At 42.0% G+C, this 23739-nt stretch overlaps 1 protein-coding gene across 2 annotated transcripts in view; it reads left to right on the top strand.

Moving 5' to 3' along the window:
• Positions 1 to 561: 561 nt before the first annotated feature.
• Positions 562 to 23739, top strand: part of LOC111150499 (phosphorylase kinase regulatory subunit alpha 2) — a 75455-nt gene continuing 52277 nt past the window's right edge. For both annotated transcript variants that reach the window (XM_022507980.1, XM_022507979.1), the window contains exon 1: positions 562 to 1100. In XM_022507980.1, the coding sequence (XP_022363688.1) occupies positions 1023 to 1100 (78 nt within the window). In that variant the 5' untranslated portion in view covers positions 562 to 1022. The remainder of the gene's footprint in view (positions 1101 to 23739) is intronic.

Here is a 23739-nt window from a genome sequence, read left to right as displayed (position 1 = left end):
CGGCCAGATAAGATAATTATGATCCAGCCCAGGTGGCCGCGGTGGGCGGGCCTACTTCTCCGGCCTTCTGTGAGGTTGGCTGCCCATTCCCCGGGCCTCTCGGCAACTCGGGGAGGAACCCTGGAACCCGTCTTTCATCTCCCTGATTGCGCGGGCTCCGCTCCGCTGCGGGGGCCGGACTGGAAGGCGGGGTCGCAGATGCGGCTGCGAGCTCATCCCAGGACGGGGCGGGACCACAAGCGACCGTATTAGGGGCGTTCTGCGCCTCCGGCGAAGCGTCCCCCTTACCCTGTTCCTCAGGCCCGGCTCCGCACGTTCCGCTTCGCGGCGGGGCGGAGCCGGAGGCGGGCCCAGAGGTGGGGCCTGGGGCGGGCCCAGGGCGTCCAGGTGGTCACCGCGGAAGGGCCTGTTTCCCCAGCCTCCCCTGGGGTAGACGGCCGGCGGGGAGGTAAGGGGCTCAGGGAGGCAATTTGGTTCCCGCCCGGAACATAGTAGTCCGGTACTCCTGTGGGCTACCCCCTTTCCTTTCCCCCCTTGAACCGCGACTCGGAGGGTTGGGTTCCGCGGCGGGGGCGGGGCGGAAAGTGGGCTGCGGCCGGCGGGTAGGCTAGCGCTGGCTGCCCGCCCCGGGGCCCCTCCAGACCGCTCGAAGACGTAAAAGGCCCGTCGGGGTCTTCGTTGTTTCACGTCCAGAACCCAGTTCCTCGCGTCTTCCGCGGGGCTGTCCGGGACCAGCGGGTGTGGAGAGTAAGGCCGGCCTGGTCCGGGGAGGGTCCGCCTTAGCGCCAGCCTTCATTACCGCCCCCGCGCTTTGCAGAGGAGTGAAACTCTGGTTGGCTAGCTTTCCAATCATACTTTGGCTCTTTCATTTTAAAAAGTCTCGACCGCCCACTGCCGGGCACTGTCCCGAGAACTAACCTAGGCTGTAGTGTTTGGGAACCAGGCCCGCTCGGCGGCCACAGTTTCGGGCGTCCCACCTCTGCACGGCCCGTCGGGCGCTGCGGCCCCGGCAGCACGCGGAGATGAGGAGCAGGAGCAATTCCGGGGTCCGCTTGGATGGCTACGCGCGGCTGGTCCAGCAAACCATCCTGTGCTACCAGGTAAGGAAGGACCACCCGAGCAGCCCTCTCGTGGCACTCGTTCCCCTACCCAATCCCCTCCCGCTCCTGAGACTTCGCATTTAGGAGGTTTTCTTTCTTAAATCCGTTGCTTGCCGGCCAGTGATTACTCCCACCCCCCTTCCACCCCATTCTCTTTCGGGGGACCGAAGGGCTGTGCGGCCGCTCTTCACACAATTCTCTGACCTTTGTTGGGGTTCTAAGAGGCCCCCCCCGCCCGGTGTCCTGGATACAAAAATGCGTCTTTTTGCGTTGACTGTTTTTTGGGGCGGGTTGAGAGAGGTGTGTGTATAGGATGGACAGAAGGACGGGGATGGTGAACTTAGGACTGCCAGGGTGGTAGACAGGAGTGAAGAACCTCCTGAGGTTTGCATCCTGCTCCTCCAGAGTGTGTGGGGCAACTGTTCTTGCCCCTCCCGTGAGTTACCTGTTAGAGACCCACATGCGAGGGCCGTTAGGGATTACTCTGGTTGATACTTTACAGATGAGGAAACTACAGGCCAAAAAGGTTAGGACATGTAGCAGGGTCAGAACCAAATGCAGGTCTTCTGCCCCCAAGTTCAAGGGGGACCTGTGAGACTGCCCATGTGGTCTGAGGTACGGATATGCCTGCTGTTCTGTATTACTGGGCTAAAGTTCTATGTGGGCCCATCATGTAAGACAACTGGACTATTTTTATTCCTAATGAAGACAGCAGCTCTGTCCCTTTCCTCAGTCAGCAGCAACTATTAATAGGACCTCCCTGTCTGAGAAAGAGTGGCATTCCATAGTTAGAGGCTCAGCCTACACGTCGAGAACCATTGTCATTCCCAGGCCACTGACCATTTTCCCTTCTTAGCCAATTTCTCAGTCTTATTTCCTCATTCATGAAATATTTATTGTGTACCTATTATATGCAAGACACTCTGTCAGGAGCTGGGCTTACAAAGAAGAATAAATGCTTGTAATGCAGTGAGATTTATGCGTAGGGTATAGTTCCGGAGTCTTTTGTCTGAGCTCTTTGGGGCCAGGTGTTGTTTGCAAGGCAGAAATGTTTGAATTTTAGAAAGGTGTAATAAACATGTATTCTGTAATAACTGCAGTAGGCAGCATCCCTTAATCAAACACATTTTTTTTCACATCCGAATGTGAATATTCACACCGACTAGGAAAAGTAAAGACTTACAATAGCCTCACGTCAGTTCAGGTCACCCTTTTGTCACCAAGCTTGCTGCAAACTTACGAAAACACTTTAGATTTTCAGAACTTGCTGGCTTTTAAAATTGCACATGAAGGACTGTGGTCCTTACTAGGGGAGCTTAACCCAGTTTGGGGAGCAGGGATGGAGTCCTGGAAGAGATGACATTAAGTTGAGAATTAAAGAGTTAGGCGGGCAAATGGTGGTTAATTTTTGCCTTCCTGATTGGAGTATGTATTATAATCACATCTACAGACTGTTTTAAAATTGAAGTTGGAAGGTTTTTCCCTGCCTTACTGTGAGGGAAGTATCTGTGAGGAGAGCTGATGAAGCTTGGTTCTTGTGTCACACCTGTGTTTGTGTACCCAGCTCTGCCTTGAATGACCTATTAGCATTTACTCAACCTCTCTTAAGTTCATGGCCTCATCTGTAAAATGGGGACAGTAACACCTACCTCCACGGAGGTACTGTGAAGAAAAAATTAGTGCCTAGTACGTTGCCTGGCATCCAGTAGGCAATCAGTAAACAGCGCTATTGGTGGTGCTATGACTTTAATATAGGCCACAAATACCTAGGCCACGTGTCCTCACCTCACCACCGTGGGCCATGTTACTCCCTTTCCTGAAGGCTTTGGTACAACTACTAATTGCTTTCCGGTCTATAAGCGTAATTCTGTCTCCGCATCGATGCAGTGAGATCCTTAAGCACAGAGGCCTCATCACTTTTGTTCCTTTTGTGTTAAGCGGTGTTCCTGGCACATGAAAGGTACCGTGAAGTCCTTGTTGATGAAATACCTCCAGCAGGCTCTGAGCCATCCGAATGACCCAGCCATTGATCCAGGCTTGCCTTCTCTCAGGAGCAAAAGAACAGTCTTATTAAAGCAAATTTGCAGTGTTGGACTTTCCTCTCCAACATTTTAATGATTAAAAAAGAAAAAAAAGGTGTTTCAGCCTTTAGTGGTATTTATTTTGGGGGTAGTTGGTGAGAAGCTCTGGTATTTGTCCTCTTTATGCTTGTGGCTAACCAGAGTCCTCCAGGTAGAATTCTGCTGGGAAATCCCGTGAGTCTGCTTTCACAGGCGGGCGCTCCTAGCCCCCACCCCCCCATCCTGCCCCAAGAGCTAGTCTTCACAGTTGTAGATCATTAATCTATTTAGCATCTCGTCTTTCTGAGGTCACCTAACCACTCTAAAAACAAGCCACTTAATGCATATTTTACCATAAAAAATGAACGAGCTGGACTAGTGGTTTCTAAAATTGATGCTCTATCTCCCCATTTCCCGTAGATATATGCGGATGTTTAAGAGGCATTTTTCAGTGTCAGCTGGTACAAGCTCTGAACTGTTTCTGATTTGCTTTTTATTTTTATTTTTTAAAGATTATTTATTTGAGAGAGATGGGGAGCATGAGCATGACTGGGGAGAAGGGTAGAGGGAGAGGGACAAACAGACTCCCCGCTGCTGAGCAGGGAGCCAGCAGAGCACAAGGGGCTCCATCCCAGGACCCTGAGATCATGACCTGAGCGCAAGTCAGACGCTTAACTGACTGAGCCGCCCAGGTGCCCCTGATTTGCTTTTTAAATTGATTTCACTTGTTAGAAATCATTCAGTGTTAAATATGTCAAACTCCTAATTATTCTTCAGTTTGAGGCAATAGGGTGTCAAACTAATTCCTTTTCCTGTATCTGTGCAAGGGAACAATTTTTTCATTAGTCATTTGTCAAATATATTTGCTACTAAATATTAATTAAATCTTAAAGGCAAAGAAGAAAAGAGCTATTTTTATGAAAGGGTCCTTTTGCAGGTATGATTTTGTATATACAGAGAATATAATTGTACATTCCAGGGATTATCTTCAAATAATTATTTACTGAAAAAAAAATTCCTAGATATACTTTGGTCCAGATAATACTAATTTTATACATTTTTTGAATGTCAGTTCTGTTTGAAAGCTCATAACCAAAAGTGTTAGGTACAAAGTAGTGATAAGAGAATATGGATCAGAAATGGTGATCAAGGCAGTAATTATAACTGCAGATTATTTGGTATAAAAAGCAGATAATTAAGGGAGCAGAAAAGTAAATATTGCTTATTCAGTACCAATGGAATTTAAAATGAAAAGAATGGGATAATTAAAAGATGGAGTAGGCAACAAATAGTATTAATAATAAAGACTAATTTGGGACAAGTTTAAAAAAGATTAAATTAAATACTGTGAAATAACACAGCAGAAGAATGGAAACCGGGTTAAAGCAATCTTAGGCCTTTATCACGTTAAGAAAGAGAGAGGTATTACATATTTAAATCAAGAATTTCTTTGTAATGCTTGAACGTGAAGGGAATATATAACCTTAAAAAATTTTTTTGCAAGTGTAACTTTTTTTTTTTTTTAAACAGTATTAGTTTCGGTGTATAATACAGTGGTACAACACTTCCGTACATCACCTGGTGCTCACCATGACAGGTGCCCTCCCTAATCCCCATCACCTACATCACCCTCCCCCTACCCAGGAATATATAATTTTTCAAACACTGGAGGAATAAAGAAAATTTGATCACTGCAAGAGAAGGAAGGAAAAGAGTGCTTAGGGAGAGAGGGAAGTTTAAAAAAAAAAAAAAAGACGATACAAATAAGTACAATTATATTAGTGATCACAATAAATGTAAATGCTTAAATTAGCCAGGTAATAGAAATTATTTTTTTTAAGATTTTATTTATTTATTTGACAGATCACAAGTAGGCAGAGAGGCGGGTGGCAGGTGGGGGGGGGTCAGGGAGGGGGACAGGCTACCCGCCAAGCAGAGAGCCTGATGCAATGCGGGGCTGGATCACAGAACCCTGGGATCATGACCTGAGCCGAAGGTACAGGCTTTAACCCACTGAGCCACCCAGGCGCCCCGGTAATAGAAATTATTAAAAAAAATCTTAAAGATCTATGTGGTTTTTATAAATGTGATTTTATTTGAGAGAGAGAAAGCTTGTATACAAGCGGGGCAGATGGGGAGGGAGAAGCCAACTCTCCACTGAGCAGGGAGCCAGACCTGGGACTCCTTCCCAGGACCCTGGCATCATGACCTGAGCAGAAGGCAGACACTTAACCAACTGAGCCACCCAGGTGCCCCAAGATATATGTGGTTTATAAGAGATAAAACAGTTAAGCAGTTGGTTCTTGGTTTCGGCTCAGGTCATGATCTCTGGGTCATGAGATTGAGCCCTGTGTTAGACTCAACCTTTTTATTTATTTATTTATTTTTTTTTAAGGCGAGAGATACAACCTTAAACAGGATACTCAAAGGTTGAAAGTAGTTTCGGGTTTTTTTTTTTTTAAGATTTAAATAGTTTATTTATTTAGAGGAAGAAAGAAAGTGAGCAAGAGGGGTTTAGGAAGAGGGAGAGAATCCCAGGCAGACTCCCCACTGAGTGTGGACACTTTGGTGAGGCTCAATCTCACCACCCTGAGATCATTACCTAAACCAAAATCAAGAGTCGGACGCTTAACTGAGCCACTCATGTGCCCTCAAAGGTTGATTGTAGTTTAGTTAGACAAGATATATAGGCAGATGTTAAAGAAGAAATTGGTGTGATCATACTAATGTCAAACAGTAGATCTTGAAATTTTAAAAAATTTCATTATTAGGGATAAAAAAATATTATTAAGTGATAAAAGGATAATTCACCAAGAAAATAAAGCAATTTTAAATCAGCAGAGTATAACTGCTTCAAAATGATTGAAGCAAAACTTGACCCAACTGTAGAAGTTAATAAATCCATAATCATATTAAGAACTTTTATACTCCCCTAAGACACTAATAGATCAAGCAGAGAAATAATTAGGACATAGAAAATTGGAGCATCATGAGAAACTCAGTCAAGTATACATACATAGAACTCTGCACCCCACCAATAGAAAATACATATTTGTTTCAAACTTGCAAAGGTTTTTAAAAATTCATGACAAATTAGGGTATGAGAAAGTCTCAAAAATATTTGAAGAATCAACTTCACAAACACCACAGTTTTTGCCAAAATGCAAGAAAGTTAGCAATAGCAAGCAGCTGCTTAATCTCCAAGTATGTTTGGAATCTTACTAAGCCCACTTCTAAATATATCTCTATGGATCATGGATAGATATGTCATGGGGGGGTGTGTATCTCTAAGAAGAAATTATAATGGAAATTATGAAACACCTAGAACTGAGTGACAGCAGAAGCATTCCCAATACAAATGAGTTACAGCTAACATGGGATTTTAAATTTATGTTTTGAAATAAATATCAGAAAAGAAGAAAGACTTGAAAGTTAAGGAACTCATTGAGAATAGGATAACAGTACAGCCAAGAAAACAGAAGAAAGGAAATAATACAGGAGCAAAAGTTAGTGTAAGATAACATAATAAGGGGGCACCTGGATGGCTCCATGGGTTAAAGCTTCTGCCTTCAGCTCAGGTCATGATCCCAGGGTCCTGGGATCGAGCCCCGCATCGGGCTCTCTGCTTGGCAGGGAGCCTGCTTCCCCGCCTCCCTCTCTGCCTACTTGTGATCTCTGTCTGTCAAATAAATAAATAAAATCTTAAAAAACACACACACAATAAGGATTGGGCAAACCAAAAGCTGTTTTTTAGTTTTTATTTTTTAAAAGATTTTATTTATTTATTAGAGAGCAAGAGAGCATGAGCAGGGGGAGGGGCAGAGGGAGAAGCAGACTCCCAGCTGAGCAGGGAGCCAGATGTGGGCCTTGATCCTGGGACTCTGGGGTCATGACCAGAGCCAAAGGCAGACACCCAACCAACTGAGCCACCTGGGTGCCCCAAAATTTCTTTTTTAGAAAAGACTAATAAATACATAAACTTCTGGCAGGACTGATGGGAGCCAGGGAGGAGGGACAAATGAACAATATTAGGAGAAAATGGAAAAATGCTATAAATACTTTTTGACAGCATATTTGGAGATGTTAAATGGACAGTTTTCTAGATCCATGTTAACAATGTTAAGAAAAAATGAAATCCTAATTCAACCTGTAACTATTAAAGAAATGTGTTGAGTCAGGAAAAAATCCTAGTCCAGGGTGGGTTTACAAGACAAGGAATGAGGAACATCCAGAAGCTTATTTATTCATTCATCTTCGAAGGTGAAGGAATTTGGCTTTTATTCTAAGTGGGAAGGGAAGCCTTGAGAGGGTTTTGAGCAAATGAGTGACCTCTGAATAACGCTGGAAAAGAATCACTCCATCACCTGCATAGAATATGGTCTGTAAGGGGTCACGAGGCAAAGCAGGGTGGCCAGTGAGGAAGCTTCTGCAGCTGGAGCATGATCGCTCAGACAAGGGTGGTAGCAGTAGAGCCCGCTGGGAGTGGTGGAATCCGGGGGAAATTTTGCAGAGACAGAATTGCATGGATTGCATCTAAGGTGTGTGGAAAAAAGAGAAGTCAAGAATGACTCCAGGGTTTTGGGTTAAGCAACTGGTGGGATGGAATTGACGTTTGCTGAGATGGGGAAGGTTGCGGAAGAGGAAATTTGGGGAGAACGATAAGGAGTTTTTATCAAGTTTGAGGTGCCCATGAGGCATCCAGGTAGAAACAGTACGTGGGCAATTGAATATTTGAATCTTGAAGTAAGGGAGAGGACTGAGCTGGAGAGAAAAATCCGGGAGTTATATTGGTATCTATGTGGTGTTTAAAAGGTCATGAGGCTGCATGAGATCACAGGAGTGAGCGTAGACAGAGAAAAGATGATGTTCAAAGAGGAGCTTTACACAAATGGAAAGATCCCAAAGGTCCAGAGCAGCTGCTAAGGAAGACTGAGCAGAGGCAGAGTGAGAACCACTGGAGCAAAGTCCTAGAGTGAGCGAGAGGGCTGGAGTGTAGCATGCACGTGTGCGGTGGGCGACCTTAAAGAGGAACACAGAAAGCTCATCCATCAAAACAAGAAGGAAGGTGGGGTACATGGGCACCATATTCTCTTTTGATTGTTTCCACTTTTTCAGTGAAACACAGGCACAGTCATCAGCTGAGAGTACAGATAGGAGTTATTGGAGGTTTGAAGAGTGAGGAGCGAGTATAAAATAGTCCTCCCTTCTGAAGGAAACCAAAGATTTTTAATAGGATTATTGGACAGCACTGCGGGCCATTCATTTCCAGTGAGTTCCATTGGCATGGTTGTGTTTTCCTCCAGCCCCAGTTAGCTGCACAGGTGCACCCCCAGAGTAAGGCAAAGAGTCGGATTTAACCAGAGCTGGGGCTTTGCCCGTGACTGCAGTGGGGTGAGAAGGAGAGAAGGATTAACAGATAACCCTGATCTTCAACTGTTTCAGATAAAAGTTAAAGAGGGATAACTCTTAACTCCAAGATATAATGAGAAATAATATTTGTGGAGGAAATTCATCTATGAATATTGATGTGAAATACAAAGTAAAATACTAATAAAATAAATCCAGCAAGGTATTAAAAAAATGCATCATAATCAAGTGGAGTTTACCCAGGAATACAAGGAAATTTACTATAAGAAAATCTAATGCAATTTACCACATTAATAAATTAAAGGAAAATATAGTGTGATCATCTCAATAGGTATAGAAAAGCATTTGATAAGATTCAGCATCTAGGATGATTTTTTAAAAACACCTCTTGGCAAACTAGGCATTCTAGGAAGTTGTATTATCTTGATAAAGCATAATGTTTAAAAAAATCTACAAACGGGTGCCTGGGTGGTGCATTTGGTTAAGCGTCCAGCTCTTGGTTTCAGCTCTAGTCATGATCTCAGAGTTGGGAGATTGAGTCCCTTGTCCGTTCTGTGCTCAGCTCGGGGTCTACCTGGGACTCTCTCTCCCTCCCTTTGTCCCTACCTATTTCCCTCTCCCATATAAATCAATAAATCTTTTTTTAAATATCTACAAACATAACTAATGTATTGGCAAAAGATCAGAAACCATATCTTTAAAGTCAGGGATCTCAAGGGCCGCCACTCTCACTCCTTCTATTCTGCATTGTAATTATGACCCACATAACAGACCTTTAAAAAAAAATGAGCAGGATAGAGATGAGATTTGCAGATATAAATACCATAGAGAACCCGAAAGTACTGAAACTTGGTTCTCAATTTTTAGAGAAGGTTTTGGGGTGATTAATAAATAACAAATACAGAGGCTTAATCCTAAGAGTCTTTGGAGAACCAGCCACTTAGAGTTGATTGGATTTAAGTTTCAATTTGACTTGAGAGCTTGTTTCTATTTGATTAGATAGCAGGTGACATCACTCTTTAGCTTCTGGGTTTGTAAATAATCTCTTTTCATTACTTCTCTTAATAGCAAAGAGAAGTGCCAGGATAACCAAAAGATTATTTTCAGTCCAAGTGTCCTACTTTATTATTTCCCTTTAATCAAGTTGACTCCCTTTCTCATTTATAGTAACTTTATATATTATATTTCTATGATTGTATTCTACAATATAGAGGAAATTAACAAACATGTGAAATGATGGCTTAACCTCACTATAGTAACCTGAGAAAGTAAAGCAGATCAAAACAATAAATTCAGACTGACAATTGGGGAGCAGTTTCAAAGCAGAATTCTCTAAGTGTTGATAAGGTTGTGGAAAAGGATCAAATCTCATAAACTATTCATGGGAAGAGGTATTAGTTAGCATAGGCTAACTGCTCGAAGTCCAAAATCTCACTGAATAAACACAGAAGTTTATTTCTGATTCCTACAACAGCCGGGTGTGTGTCCAGGTCAATAAGGGTGTCATCTAGAGATCTGGGCTACCAGTGGCTCTGCCATCTTCAACATGCAGCTCTGAAGGAAGGTCACCCTGGATGTAGACATCTAGCTGGGGGATCAGGAAAGAGTATAGGAGATTGTTTATGGGAGAGTTTTATGGCCAAGGCACGGAAATTGGGTACTTCACTTTCATTCACATTCTTTTGGCTAGAACTCAAACACATGGTCACATCTAACTGCAAGCGGGGATGGGAAATGTAGTATAGCTGAAGGCCTAAGAAGAAAAGGAAATTCAGTTAGTGATTAGCTAATAGTCTATGCCATAGAATGTAAGTTACCGACTGTTAACTGGTACAGTCACCTTGGAAAACAATTGGGAGATATTGGTGAAATTGAAGCTATGTGTACCATATGACCTAGGAGGTCCCTGTGTAGTTATATATACTAATGATGTGCTCTGGAGACATGTACATTACCCAAGGAGACACATACAAGGACATTTGTTGAAGCGTTGTTCATAAAAGAGAAAAATTCAAAACACTCTAAATGTTCATCACTTTCGGAATGGACAAACAGAGATCTAACACGATGAAATACTATATAGCAGTTAAAATGAGTGACCTAGACTTACATGCATCAAATTGGATAGCACTCAGAGATTTAAAGTTGAGTGAAAAAAGCAAGTTCTAGAAGACTAAGTACAGTATGCTAAGTGTGTAGAACTTTAAAAACACCCCAGATAATATTCTTCCTTGCTTAGGGACATATACTTGTAAGAATTTCTAACACGTGGACAGGAAAAATACACTCCAGCTTTTTTTTTTTTTTTTTTAATTTGACAGAGAGAGATCACAAGCAGGCAGAGGGGCAGGCAGAGAGAGAGGGGGAAGCAGAGAGAGAGGGGGAAGCAGGCTCCCTGCCGAGCAGAGAGCCCCATGCGGGGCTTGATCCCAGGACCCTGAGATCATGACCTGAGCCAAAGGCAGAGGCTTAACCCACTAAGCCACCCAGGTGCCCCACACTCCAGCTTTTGAAGTAGTATAGCAGTTCTCAGGAGTGTGGTCCCCAGATCCCTTAGGATCCTGAAGGCCTTTCAGGGCTAAGAGATGGTTGCCTGCTCTGTGCGTTGATTGGAGAAAACAACCACTGAATGGGTAACATTTTTTCCTTCCTGATAAAATTCAGTGCCCTGCCTTTTGCTACCACCTACTTCAACTCTTTTGGTTGCCAGGACAACCTTTTCAGGACAGCTTTTAAAAATTTGAGTGCCAGATAGAAACATTAGAGTAATTGAATGAAAAAGTCCTTGAATCTTCTATTTACAAATAGAGGACTGTAATAATGCATACAAGGGAGAGATTTAGAATTCAGGTTTGGCAGGGATCCAAAAGATCATCTGATTCGATCACCTCGTTTCCTTTTACAGCTGAAGACTTCAGCCAAGAGAGTTGAGGGGACCTTTTTCAAGGTCATCCTTCTGGTGCGCTGACAGCCCTGTGATAAGCATGGTGTCTTGTTGGAAACAGGCCAGAGGAATGGAGAGAAATACATAAGATACATCAGATTGCTGTGAAACACTAAATAAAGTTGTATTCTCCTGATTTTTGCTGTTCAGTGAGATTTTAAATAGGCCCTTTCTTTAAATACTGTGATGCAGACGTGCTATTTATTTCACTCTATTAGTAAAAGTCACAGAGTGAAGTAAAGATCACGTCTGCCTCACAGTAGGTGGGGAGAACGTAATTTATGTTTATAACATAACATGTGAAGTAGTGGCTCCTAATCAAATGAGTTACAGACCCATTTGAGAATTTGATGAAAGCTAAGTGTTTTATTGTCTCCTGAGAAAAATGCTCTCACAGAAATTCCAGGAGTCTCATGGATCTCCTCCTCCCTCCTCCCCACCCCCACCCTCACCAAAGCCCATCGGTGGCCTCCTAGTAGATCCTCTAGTGAAAGTCCGGATTCAGAGTGACATGTGTGGTCCTTTGGTGTTCTGAACCCAACAGAGTAAAAGTCAGTCTTAGAGTTGAAAATAGTGAGGCCCACAGCTCTCCTGTTTGGGGGAGACATTACTAGCATGGCAGCCAGTTACCCCTTGACACCTCAGACTTGAGGTGTTGGCCAGGAGGATCCTAGCAACCCCACCGAGTTTGTGTTCTGTCGGTTTTCACCACACCAGGCTAAGGACTAACATCTCAGTAATCCTCCACCTCACAACTGGGATTGGCAAGTGAGGCAAAGAAATAAAATGTCTTCCAACAGTGGTCAAGGGGTTTGTATAGTTGATGGTACCTAAGGGGCCCACACGGTTTCTGTTAAGTTTCAGAAGTTTTAAGGTGAGTGCTGGGATCTGGGATGAAACTGGAAACAACTGCATTGAAGCAGATGCCCGCAGTACTTGGTTTCCCTGTAAGCCATCCTTCAGTCCTATGAGATGGTGCAAAGGCCCAGGCCCAGGGCACCTTGTAATTTGTGCATTATTTGTAAATGCAGAGGGGGGAAATCAGATAAGCAGGAGTTTAGCAAAAGACATCATTTGGAAGTTGCACACCTGTGGTCTCCTTAGGTTAAAAGCATATGGCCGTTGCATGTCAGAGCTTAAGTCTTAGCACTACTCTGAATGCCCAAGGTTTACATAACAAACTATACAAAACCTATCTTTTAATCTAATGGAAAAAGAAAGTGAGACACAGCCCATTGTCTCAACTGCAGATATAATCATTTGATTTTATTTTTTTAACTTTTAAAAAATACTTTTTTTTATTAACATATAATGTATAATTAGCCCCAGGGGTACAGGTCTGTGAATTGCCAGGTTTACACTCTTCACAGTATTTTTTTTTTTAACATTTAAAACAAAATTTAATTTTAACTAGGTTCCATGCCTGATGTGGGACTTGAACTCATGACCAGGAGATTAAGAGTCACATGCTCTGCTGACTGAGCCAGCCAGCCACCCCAGGTATAATCATTTTAAAACAAAGGTTATTGGAATTCCCACTGTACAAAAACCTCTCAAGTCCAAGGCATTGCCCTTCCCTATCCTCTTTAATATTTTAAGTGGTAGTAGCCAGAATAAAATTTCAGCACAAAAAATGAATTTAACTGGTTTTTGGAGTTTTTATAACAGAATTTTCCACTTTCTGTTTTTTGCTTTACCAACATGGGGGTGGAAGAGGGGTGATGGCGAGTAATCCTCTATTTTCAGCATTTGTCCTAGTCTCTTCTAGGTATTTCATTTGAATGATTGAGTTGTACTTTCCTCTCTTGGAGCTGAGCAAGGCAGTGACATGTACTTAGCCATTCTTAATCTAAAGGAAAAAGGACTGAGGGTATGGGTCAGCTGGACGCCTCTGACCTCTGTCTCCTGAAGTATAGGAGTATAGGGGAAGCCTCACAGAGGAGCAAACAGGTGGAGAGGTATTTGTCATGAGGGCACTATGGGCACCCAGGCCAAAAGTGTGAGAGCAGAGCCTGTGCAGGAAACTTGAATTCAGGTTTTGGGGCAGGGGCTAAGGAGGGCGTGTGTGTGAGGTGGTGAGGCTGGTTGTGAGAGGAAGAGCCCGCACCTGCTGAGCCTTGTAGGGCAATCTAAGAGACTCAGATTCTGTTTTATAGGATTGGAGCATTCTGAGCAGGGCAGTGAAGTCTTGAGATTCTAGTTCTTTCTGTGACCTTCCTTTGTGGAGGATGGATTGGAAGGAACCAGTATTTTTTTTTAAGATCTTATTTATTTATTTGACAGAGAGCATGGGTGGGGGGAAGCAGAAGGAGAGGGAGAAGCCCACTCCCTACTGATCAGAAAGCCCCACGCGGGGCCCGTTCCCAGGACCCTGAATCTCACAACCATAACACTGAGCAAAAGCCAGACGTGAAAGAATATAGTTGTGATGTGATTTATATTAAGAAATATATATATATTTGGGGCACCTGGGTGGCTAGGTCAGTTAAGCATCCGCCTTCAGCTCAGGTCATGATCCCAGCGTCCTGGGATCAAGCCCGGCATCCGGCTCCTGGCTCAGCGGGAAGCCTGCTTCTCCCACTCCCCCTGCTTGTGTTCCCTCTCTCACTGTCTCTCTCTGTCAAATAAATAAAATTTTTGTGGGCGGGGGAAGCTAACAGTAATGAAGAAGGTGCTGGCCTAAGGTTATAGACATACAGTTCAATGAAACAAAAGGGGACCGAATTGGGGATTCCGAAATAAACCACCACATTTATGGTCAGGTGATTCTCTACAAGGGTGTCAAGTCAGTTACATGGAGAAGGAATACTCTTCAGTAAACAGTACTGGGGCAATTAGATATCCACATGCAAAGCAATGAAGGGACCTCTTCCTTGTACCATATACAAAAATTAATTCAAAATGGATCATAGACCTAAATGTAAGAGCTAAAACTATAAAACCCTTAGAAGAAAACACAGGAATAGTCTTCCTGACTTTAGGGAAAGCAAAGACTCCTTAATACAATAACAAGAGCACAAGTGACAAAAGGAAAAAAATAGATAAATTGGACTTTATTAAAAAATGACTTGAGCCGCAAACCATACCATTAAAGTGAAAAGACAACCTACAGAATGGGAGAAAATTGTAAAGTGCGTGTATGTTAAGAGACTTGATTCAAGAATACATAAATTTAGAGCTCTTAAAAATTCAATATTAAAAGATGAATAACAATTTAGAAATTGGAAAAGTGTCTGAATAGACATTTCTCCAAAAGTGATATATGAATGACCAATAAGCACATGAAAAGATGCTCTTATCACAAACTGTGCTAAGGAAATGCAAATCAGGACCACAATTGAGATACCATTTCACACTACTAGGATCGATGCAATGAGAAAGATAAATTTTTTATTATTCTTAACCAATAATATATTTGTTTCAGGGGTACAGGTCTATGATTCATCAGTTTTTTTTTTTTAAAGATTTTATTTATTTATTTAATAGACAGAGATTACAAGTAGGCAGAGAGGCAGGCAGAGAGAGAGAGAGGAGGAAGCAGGCTCCCTGCCGAGCAGAGAGCCCGATGTGGGGCTCGATTCCAGGACCCTGAGATCATGACCTGAGCCAAAGGCAGAGGCCTTAACCCACTGAGCCACCCAGGCGCCTCTGATTCATCAGTCTTAAACAGTACACGGCGCTCACCACAACACATATCCTCCCCAATGTCCATCACCCAGCGCCCCCTATCCCTCCCACCCTCCTCTCCCCTCCAGCAGCCCTCAGTTTGTTTCCTGAGATTGAGTCTCTTACGGTTTGTCTCCCGGTCCGGTCTTGTCTTGTTTCATTTAACAGATAAATTTTTTTTTTTAAGATTTTATTTATTTATTTGACAGAGAGAAATCACAAGCAGGCAGAGAGACAGGCAGAGAGAGAGGAGGAAGCAGGCTCCCTGCTGAGCAGAAAGCCCGATGCGGGGCTTGAACCCAGGACCTGGGATCATGACCTGAGCCAAAGGCAGCGGCTTAACCAACTGAGCCACCCAGGCGCCCCATTTAACAGATAAATTTTGACAAGATATAGAGATATTGGAACCCTCATACATTGCCAGTGGAAATTTAAAATGGTGTAGCCTCTTTGGAAAACAGTTTTGCAGTTCCTCAAAATGTTACACTTAGAGTTGCCATATAGCCCAGAAATTCCACTCCTAGGTATATATCCAAGAGAACTGAAAACACATGTCCACACAAAAACTTATAAATGAATATTCATAGCAGCATTATTTATAATATCCCCAAAGTGGAAACAGCCAAAATGTTCATCAACTAATGAGTGAGAACACAAAATGTACTATGTTTATACAATGGAGTATTATTTGCAATAAGAAGGGATGTAGTACTACTACATCTACAACACTGACAGATCTTGAACACATTATGCTAATTGAAAGACCCTGAGCATATAAAATATCACATATGGTATGAGTCCATTTATACAAAATGTCCAGAACAGGCAAAACTATAGGACCGAAAGTAGATTAAGGGTTGCCTAGGCCTGGGGGATTGAGGGTTGGAGACAGATGGAAAATGACTTTTAACGGGTAGGTAGGGGCTTTCTTTTGGGAGTGATGAAAATATCCTAAAATTAACCCTGATGTTTCTGTTAGTATGTGACTATAGCAAAAACCATTGAATTGTATCCTTTAAATGGGTAAAGTGTATGTTGTATGAATTATATCTCAGTAAAACTTTTTAAAAAAAGAATGTGCTAGAAATCACAATACATTTCCTTTTATTATATATTTAGTGTACAGTTCTGTGAATTTTAAAACATGTAGGGTCATGTAACCATAACCATAATCAAGATACAAAGCAGTCCCTTCAAGCCCCCCAAATCTGCCTCCTGCTACCCCTTTGTCACACCCTCTCCCCACCCCTAAGCCCTGGAGACTGCTGATCAGTTCTCCATCACTGTAGTTTTGTCTCTTGGAGAATGCCATATGAGTGGAATCATGTCATATGTAACCTCTAAGAGTGGCTTCTTTTATTTAGCATAAGGCCTGTGAGATTCATCCAAGTTGCTGTCTGTGTCAATAGTTTGTTCTTTTTCATTGCCGAATAGTGTTCATTATAAGGACATGTCACTGTGTTTACCCATTTGCCTATTGAAGGACATTTGAGTTTGCAGTTTTTGGAAGGTAAGAATTGAGCTGCCTTACACATGCATGTAGAGTTTTTTATTTCTCTAGAGTAAATATTCAGGGACAGAATTGCTGGGTTGTAGGATAAGTGTTAAAGTTTATTAGAAATCGTCAAAGTGTTTTCTAGAGTGGCAGCACTGTTTTTGCATTCCCACCAGCAATGTATGGGGATTCTAGTGATTCTGCATCTCTGTCAACACTTGCTATTGGCAGTATTTTTAATTTTAGCCATCTTAATAGGTATGTAGTGGTATCTCCTAGAGGTCTTAAATTTGTATTTACATAATAGCTAATGATGTTGAGCTTTTGATTTACTTATTTGTCAATCATATATCCTCTTTGGTGAAGTGTCCAAGTCTTTTTGTTTGTTTTTTACCAATTTTTAAATTAGGTTGTTTTCTTGCTGTTGTGTTTTGAGAGTTCTCCATATATTCTGGATTTCTCTTGCTGAGTATGCAACTCACAAGTAGTTTCTCCTAGTCTGTAGCTTGTCTTTTTATCTCTTAACAGTGTCCTACACAGAGCAAAAGTTTTTACTTTTGCTAAAGTCCAATTTTTAATTTTTCTTCTGTGGATCGTATTTTTAGTATCATAGCTAATTCTGCCTGACTGTAAGTCATGAAGGTTTTTCTTCTATGTTTACTTACCGAAGTTTTATAAGTTTCCATTTAACATTTAGATCTGAGATTCCTTTTAATTTAACTTTTGTATAAGGTGTGAGATTTGGATTGAGATTCATATTTTTGCGTATGGATGTCCAGTTGTTCTAACACCATTTCTTAATTTTTTTCCATTATGTAGCTTTTATTTTGCTCATTACTTTTGGTATTTGCCTTGTTTTATAACCATGTCAACAACTATTTTGACATCTAAGTTTTACTGTTTTGTTTTCTCACCTAATATTTTAAAAGATACATCTTTTTATTATTTTTGTTCTTTCCTCCAGTGGCTGTAATATTTGAGTATTTATTGATATTTCGTGTATAGTATAATGGTTCAACAATGATGTACATTACTAAATGCTCACCACAATAAGTGTAGTTACCATCTGATGCCATATGAGGTTTTTATAGTATTGCTGACTATATTTCCTATGCTGTACTTTTCATCCCTGTGACTTATTTTGTAACTGGAAGTTTGTACCTCTTAATCCCTGCCACCTGTTTCATCCTCCCATGCCCGTGCCCCTCTGGCAACCACCATTTTGTTTTCTGTATTTATGAATCTATTTTCTACTTTTTTTTTTATATTCCACGCATAAGTGAAATCATATGGTATTTGTCTTTCTGTCTCTGACTTCACTTAGCACAATACCCTCTAGGTCCATCGATATTGTCACAAATGGCACAATATCTTTTTTTATGGATGAGTAGTATTCCATTGTATATATATACACACATATACCATGTCTTCTTTAACCATTCACTTATCAGTGAATGAATGAATCACCTGGATTGCTTCCATGTCTTGGCTGTTGTAGATAATGCTGCAGTAAACATGAGAGTGCAGATACCTTTTTTAATAAATGTATTCATTTTCTTTGGATAAATACCTAGTAGTGGAATTACTGGATCATAGGGTATTTCCATTTTTAATATTTTGAGAACCCTCAATACTGTTTTCCACAGTGGCTGCACCAATTTGCATTCCCACCAACAGTGCACAGATGTTCCCTTTTCTCCACAACACTTGTTATTTCTTGTCTTTTTCATTTTAGCCATTCTAACAGGTGTAAGGTGATCTCATTGTGGTTTTGATTTGCATTTCCCTGATTAGTGGTATTGAGCATTTTTCATGTGTCTATTGGTCTGTTTCTCTGGATAGAAAGATGTCTATTTAGATCTTCTTCCCATTTTTAAATCAGATTATTTTTTTATTGAGTTATATAAGTTCTTTATATATTTTGGATATAAACCCCTTATTGGATATATTATTTGCAAATATCTTCTCCCATTCAGTAGATTGTCTTTTTATTTTGTTGGTGATTTCCTTCACTGTGCAAAAGCTTTTTATTTTGGTGTAGTCCCAATGGTTTATTTTTGCTTTTGTTTCCCTTGCCTGAGGAGACCTATCCATAAATATGATGCTAAGGTCAGCGTCCACGTGATTACAGCCTATGTTTTATTTTAGGAGTTTTATGGTTTCAGGTCTTGTGTGTAAGTCTTTAATCTGTTTCAAGCTAGTTTTTGTGTATGGTGTAAAAAAGTGGCCCACCTTCATTCTTTTGCATGTAGCTGTCCAGTTTTCCCAGCACCATTTATTGAATAGACTGTCTTTTCCGCATTGTATATTCTTGCCTCCTTTGTTGTAGATTAACTGACTATATAATCATGGGTTTATTTCTGGATTCTCTATTCTGTTATAGTGTGTCTGTTTTTGTGCCAATACCGTATTGTTTTTGTTACTGTAGCTTTGTAGTATATCTTAACTGGGGTTGTGATACCTCCGGCTTTGTTCTTCTTCCTCAAGATTGCTTTGGCTCTTTGGGGTCTTTTGTGGTTCTATAGAAATTTTAGGATTTTTTGTTCTAGATTTGTGAAAAATGCTATTGGTATTTTTTTTTAAAGATTTATTTATTTGAGGGTGAGAGAGAGGGCAAGCGAGCACAAGGGGGGGGGAAAGGGGTAGAGGGAGAATCTTCAAGCAGACTCCCTGCTGACTGGGAATGCCAACGTGAGGCTCAATCTCATGACCCATGACATTGTGACCTAGGCCCGAAACCAAGAGTAGGATGCTTAATTGACTGAGCCACCCTGGTACCCCAAATGCTATTGGTGTTTTGGTAGAGATTGCATTGAATCTGTAGATTGCTTTGGTTAGTATGGGCATTTTAACAATTAATTTAATTCAATTAACTAAATAATTCTTCCAATCCGTGAGTATTGTGCATCTTTCCATTTGTGTGATTCAGTTCTGGAAAGTTGTGTGCTTCTAGGAATTTATTCATTTCTTCTTGGTTATCCAATTTTTTGGCATATAACTTTTCATAATATTCTCTTATAACCCTTTATATTTTTGTATTCCAACACCATTTATAAAAAAGGCTATTCTTCAGGGCACCTGGCTCGCTCAGTCAGTACAGCATGCAAGTCTTGATCTCAGGGTTGTAAGTTTGAGCCCTATGTTGGGTGTATAGATTATGTAAAAATAAAATCATAAAAAAAACAAAGGCTGTCCTTTCCCTGTTTGTCTTTAGACTTTTATCAAAAACCACTTGGTGGTATTTGTGTGGATCTATTTCTGGACTCTCTATTCTAGCCACTGTGTATGTATACCTTAGCTTCTTCTTTTTTTTTTTTTTTTTTTTAGTTTATTTATTTATTTATTTGACAGAGATTACAAGTAGGTGGAGAGGCAGGCAGAGAGGAGGAGAAAGCAGGCTCCCTGCTGAGCAGAGAGCCTGATGCGGGGCTCAATCCCAGAACCCTGAGATCGTGACCTGAACCGAAGGCAGAGGCTTTAACCTACTGAGCCACCCAGGCGCCCCTGTATCCCTTAGCTTCTTATTAGGTACAAACACATTTAGGATTGTTATGTCTTCATGGTGAGTTGACCCTATCATTTTTATAACATTTCTTCATTTCCCTGGTAATATTCTTTTCTGTGAAGTCTGTTTTGTCTGATTAATATCTCAATTCCTTTTTCCTCTTCCCCCGTCCTAAAGAGTAGGAATTTCATTTTATATAATTTCTAAGCCAAAAAGCAAAATGCAAGTTGTTCATTACATATTAAACTCTGATCACTTCAGATTCACTTATGGGTGGGCTGTGAGGATGGGGGTCGCAGCCCACCATGGCTAGCAGGTGAGGTCATCATGGCAACATAATTGTTCACAAATAGTTGTTCACAGTTATTTTCTTCTCATCCTTAGCGGAGGATTTCACAGGTTTCATGTTGACGTCAGAAACAGCCGTGAGACGTGCTTTCACGGATGAGATAGGAGAAGTAATGTGTCCGTTCTGGCTGGCAGCCTGAAGAGGCAGCTCACAATTTGCTGTGTGTTTCTTCTCCTTTGCCACGAGCTGGGCAGTGCTGTGGGCACCAGCTGCTGCAGTTGCCTGGTTCCTAGAGGAAGCACAGCCGGCCAGGCACGGACGCGAGGTGTGGAGGAGGAATGTTCGTTGTTATAAGCCACCAAGATTTTAGTGGTGTTTGTTACCACAGCACAGAAGCCAAGCCCTGGGCCCAATGTATTCTAGGCCTTTCTCTCATGAACAGGAGCCAAAAAGGGCACTTTCTCTAAATTAGAAGTGAAGAAGTGGTGGAGAATGTAGGCGGGGCTGACACATGACTGAACCTTAATGACAGAATGCCCAGCTCTTGGCCCCTTGCCCTCAGTGAGACACAATTTATGTTGGGCTTCTCTGTCTCAGGCCTCTTCTCCTCGAGCTTAAGGATGTCATTGCCAGTTCCCTTGCAGCCTGGGTGCTGAGTCCCCTGGCTCAGGCCTGTGCCATCTCCTCTAAGCCCACACTGGGCCACTTCCGTTGACTCCTCACGGCTCTCCCAGTAGCTCGGTTGTCTGCAATCTGCCCCGTCCTCTTCCGTCATGGCCCCACACCTGTCCCCTCAGGAGATGGTTGTCGAGTGTTCTTGACGCTTATTACAGAATTTGTCACCAAGATTTATTTTTTCAGGTGACGCACATAGAGAGTTTAGTAAAATAAACAGAAAGGGAAGATTTATTTGAATGAGCGAAAATCAGGGCTGAAGAAGAGGAAAGGCAAAGACCTGGAGAAGATATAGAGTCCCCAGGGTTTTTGAGTCAAACATAACAATGGGATAAATCTATTCACTAGCAGTATTTACTATAAAAATAAAAGAAGGCACCAGGCTTTTTTATTCCCCCTAAAAAAACTAATGATGGTTACATTAAGCTAACTTATAGATTTTCCCCCTAACTACCGTCTCTATCTGATTTCCTAAAATAATTATATGAAAAAGTAACATAAATGAAATCTGTTCAAATAGGTTGATAATATAGTGAGCAGTTATCGAGCACTAATTTGTGCTAGACATAGTCCAAAATGCTTGATTTGAATTTACTCCTGTAATTCTCACAAACACCCCTGTGAGGTCTAGGTACTGTTCTAATCCCCGATGGGTAGACAGAGACACGGAAGTAATTTGTTCCAGGTCAGCTGGATGGTGGTAGAGCTTTTTACACAGCTATCTGTTTCTAGAACCTGTGCTCTTAAACACAATACACTGATGGTTATGTGTGGGCATCCACAGAATTAGATTATATTTTTAAAAGACTGGAAGCAGCAGAAGGCTAAAATGATCCTGTCTGAGGCCATAGGCTTAGCCTGAGCAGATCTACCCACTTTCCTCCTGTTGTCCACAGTTTGCTTGTTTCTGTTTAGCTTGTAAAATTTGCATCTGCTGCGGAGGCCTTTTGTCCCCCCTCCATTTAGATCACTAAGGCAAGTAAAAGACCCAGAGCTTGAAGGAGATGGACCTGTGGGGTGGGTCACAGAAGCTGGTGAGCGAGAGGGCAGGTGGCACCGTGTAAGCCGCCTCCAGGTGGGGGAGGCGCCCCCAGGCGAAACCACTGGCTTGGCCTGAGAGGGAGGGACAGCAGACCCCCCCCCCTTCACTCCAGACTGTCTCCCAGTCTGTGCTCTTTTCAGGTGTCCTGAATTACATCAAAATGGAACCTCCCACATCTTCCGGCACCACACATTATTTTTCATAGACTTTAAGAGAGAAGCAAGTGTTAGCTACGGCTGCCATAACAAATACCACAGACCAGGGGCTTAAGCAACAGAGGTTTATTTCCCACAGTTCTGGAGGCTGGGAGGTCTGAGATCAGGGGGCCAGCGTGGTCAGGTTCTGGTGAGGGCCCTCTTCCGGTTGTAGACAGGCGGCTTCTTGTTGCATGAGTGCAGAGAGAGAGAGCAAGCTAGCATTCTGGCTTCCTCCTGTAAGGACACTAGGTCCCCTTTGTGAGGGCTCTATCCTCATGACCTAATCACCTCCCAAAGGCCCCACCTTCAAACAGCATCACATTGGGAATTCGATTTCAATGTACGGATATGGAGGAGACAGGGGCGCCCTGGTGGCTCAATCAGTTAACTGTCCGACTCTTGATTTCAGCTCAGGTCTTGATCTCAGGGCTGTGAGTTCAAGCCGCGCATTGGGCTCCACGCTAAGCATGGAGCCTACTTAAAAAATAATAATAATCAAATAAAATGAATATGGGGAGACACAAATATTCATTCCATAACAGTAAGGATTCTTTCACTGAGTGCAGCAGCACCCCAAGTTAACACGGTTTGAGTATGGAGTTTTGAATGTGGGGATCTCCAAAACACCTAGACTGTGTCTCTGTAGTGGAACGAGGGGTTTAGACATTCTAGCTCTGGGTAGGGATAAACTAATCCACTTCAACAGTTAAGCCCAAACTGAGGAATCAAAGAAGTAACTTTCAGTTAAGAGGACAGTGACATTTCATAATCCAAACCACACTTGGCACTGTGTGTAAGCGGTCACTGCTGTGTCATTGGAAGGCTGTTTGTCTTTGTGGACTCACGGTTGATGGGTACGCCAGGAAAGGGCTGATTTCTTTCCCTGGATCTCCTGACTGGCTGCTGTCCTAGGATTAGCCAGCTGGCCTCAGAACAGTTCCAGTGGCTTATGTTGGAATAAGACTTGTACCTTCACTCAGCCATTTCTAGACTTAAGTTCTAGACTTTAAAATGATTGATTTGTAATTGTTGGCTGTGAAACAGTGTTAAAATACAGAATGCTGTTGCCCCTGAGGGCAGTATCAGTTAAGCTTTAGATGTTTTTGAAGAGGGCATAGGTTAGTTAAAAGAGAAAGTTAAATATTTACTTCCTTATGTGGGACCATTTGAAACTATGCCAATTTTTTTTTTTTACCTAATATCCATGGTAATATCACTTTGAAAGGACCCAAATCTTTTCATGAGACTTCTTGTAGATAATTAAGTACCCTTTTGATTAATTTTGTTTAAGCTGGCAAAGCTCTGTATTTTATTAGATGTATTTTATTAGGTACATATTTCTTTGCGTATTTTCAGGAAAGGTCAACAAGACTTTATCTTTATGTGACTCTTTTTCTAC

This window comes from Enhydra lutris, unplaced genomic scaffold (genome assembly GCF_002288905.1).
Source record: "Enhydra lutris kenyoni isolate GAN:26980312 unplaced genomic scaffold, ASM228890v2 scaffoldscaffold23, whole genome shotgun sequence".
Lineage (NCBI taxonomy): Eukaryota > Metazoa > Chordata > Mammalia > Carnivora > Mustelidae > Enhydra > Enhydra lutris.
This window is presented reverse-complemented; position numbering and strand designations above follow the sequence as displayed.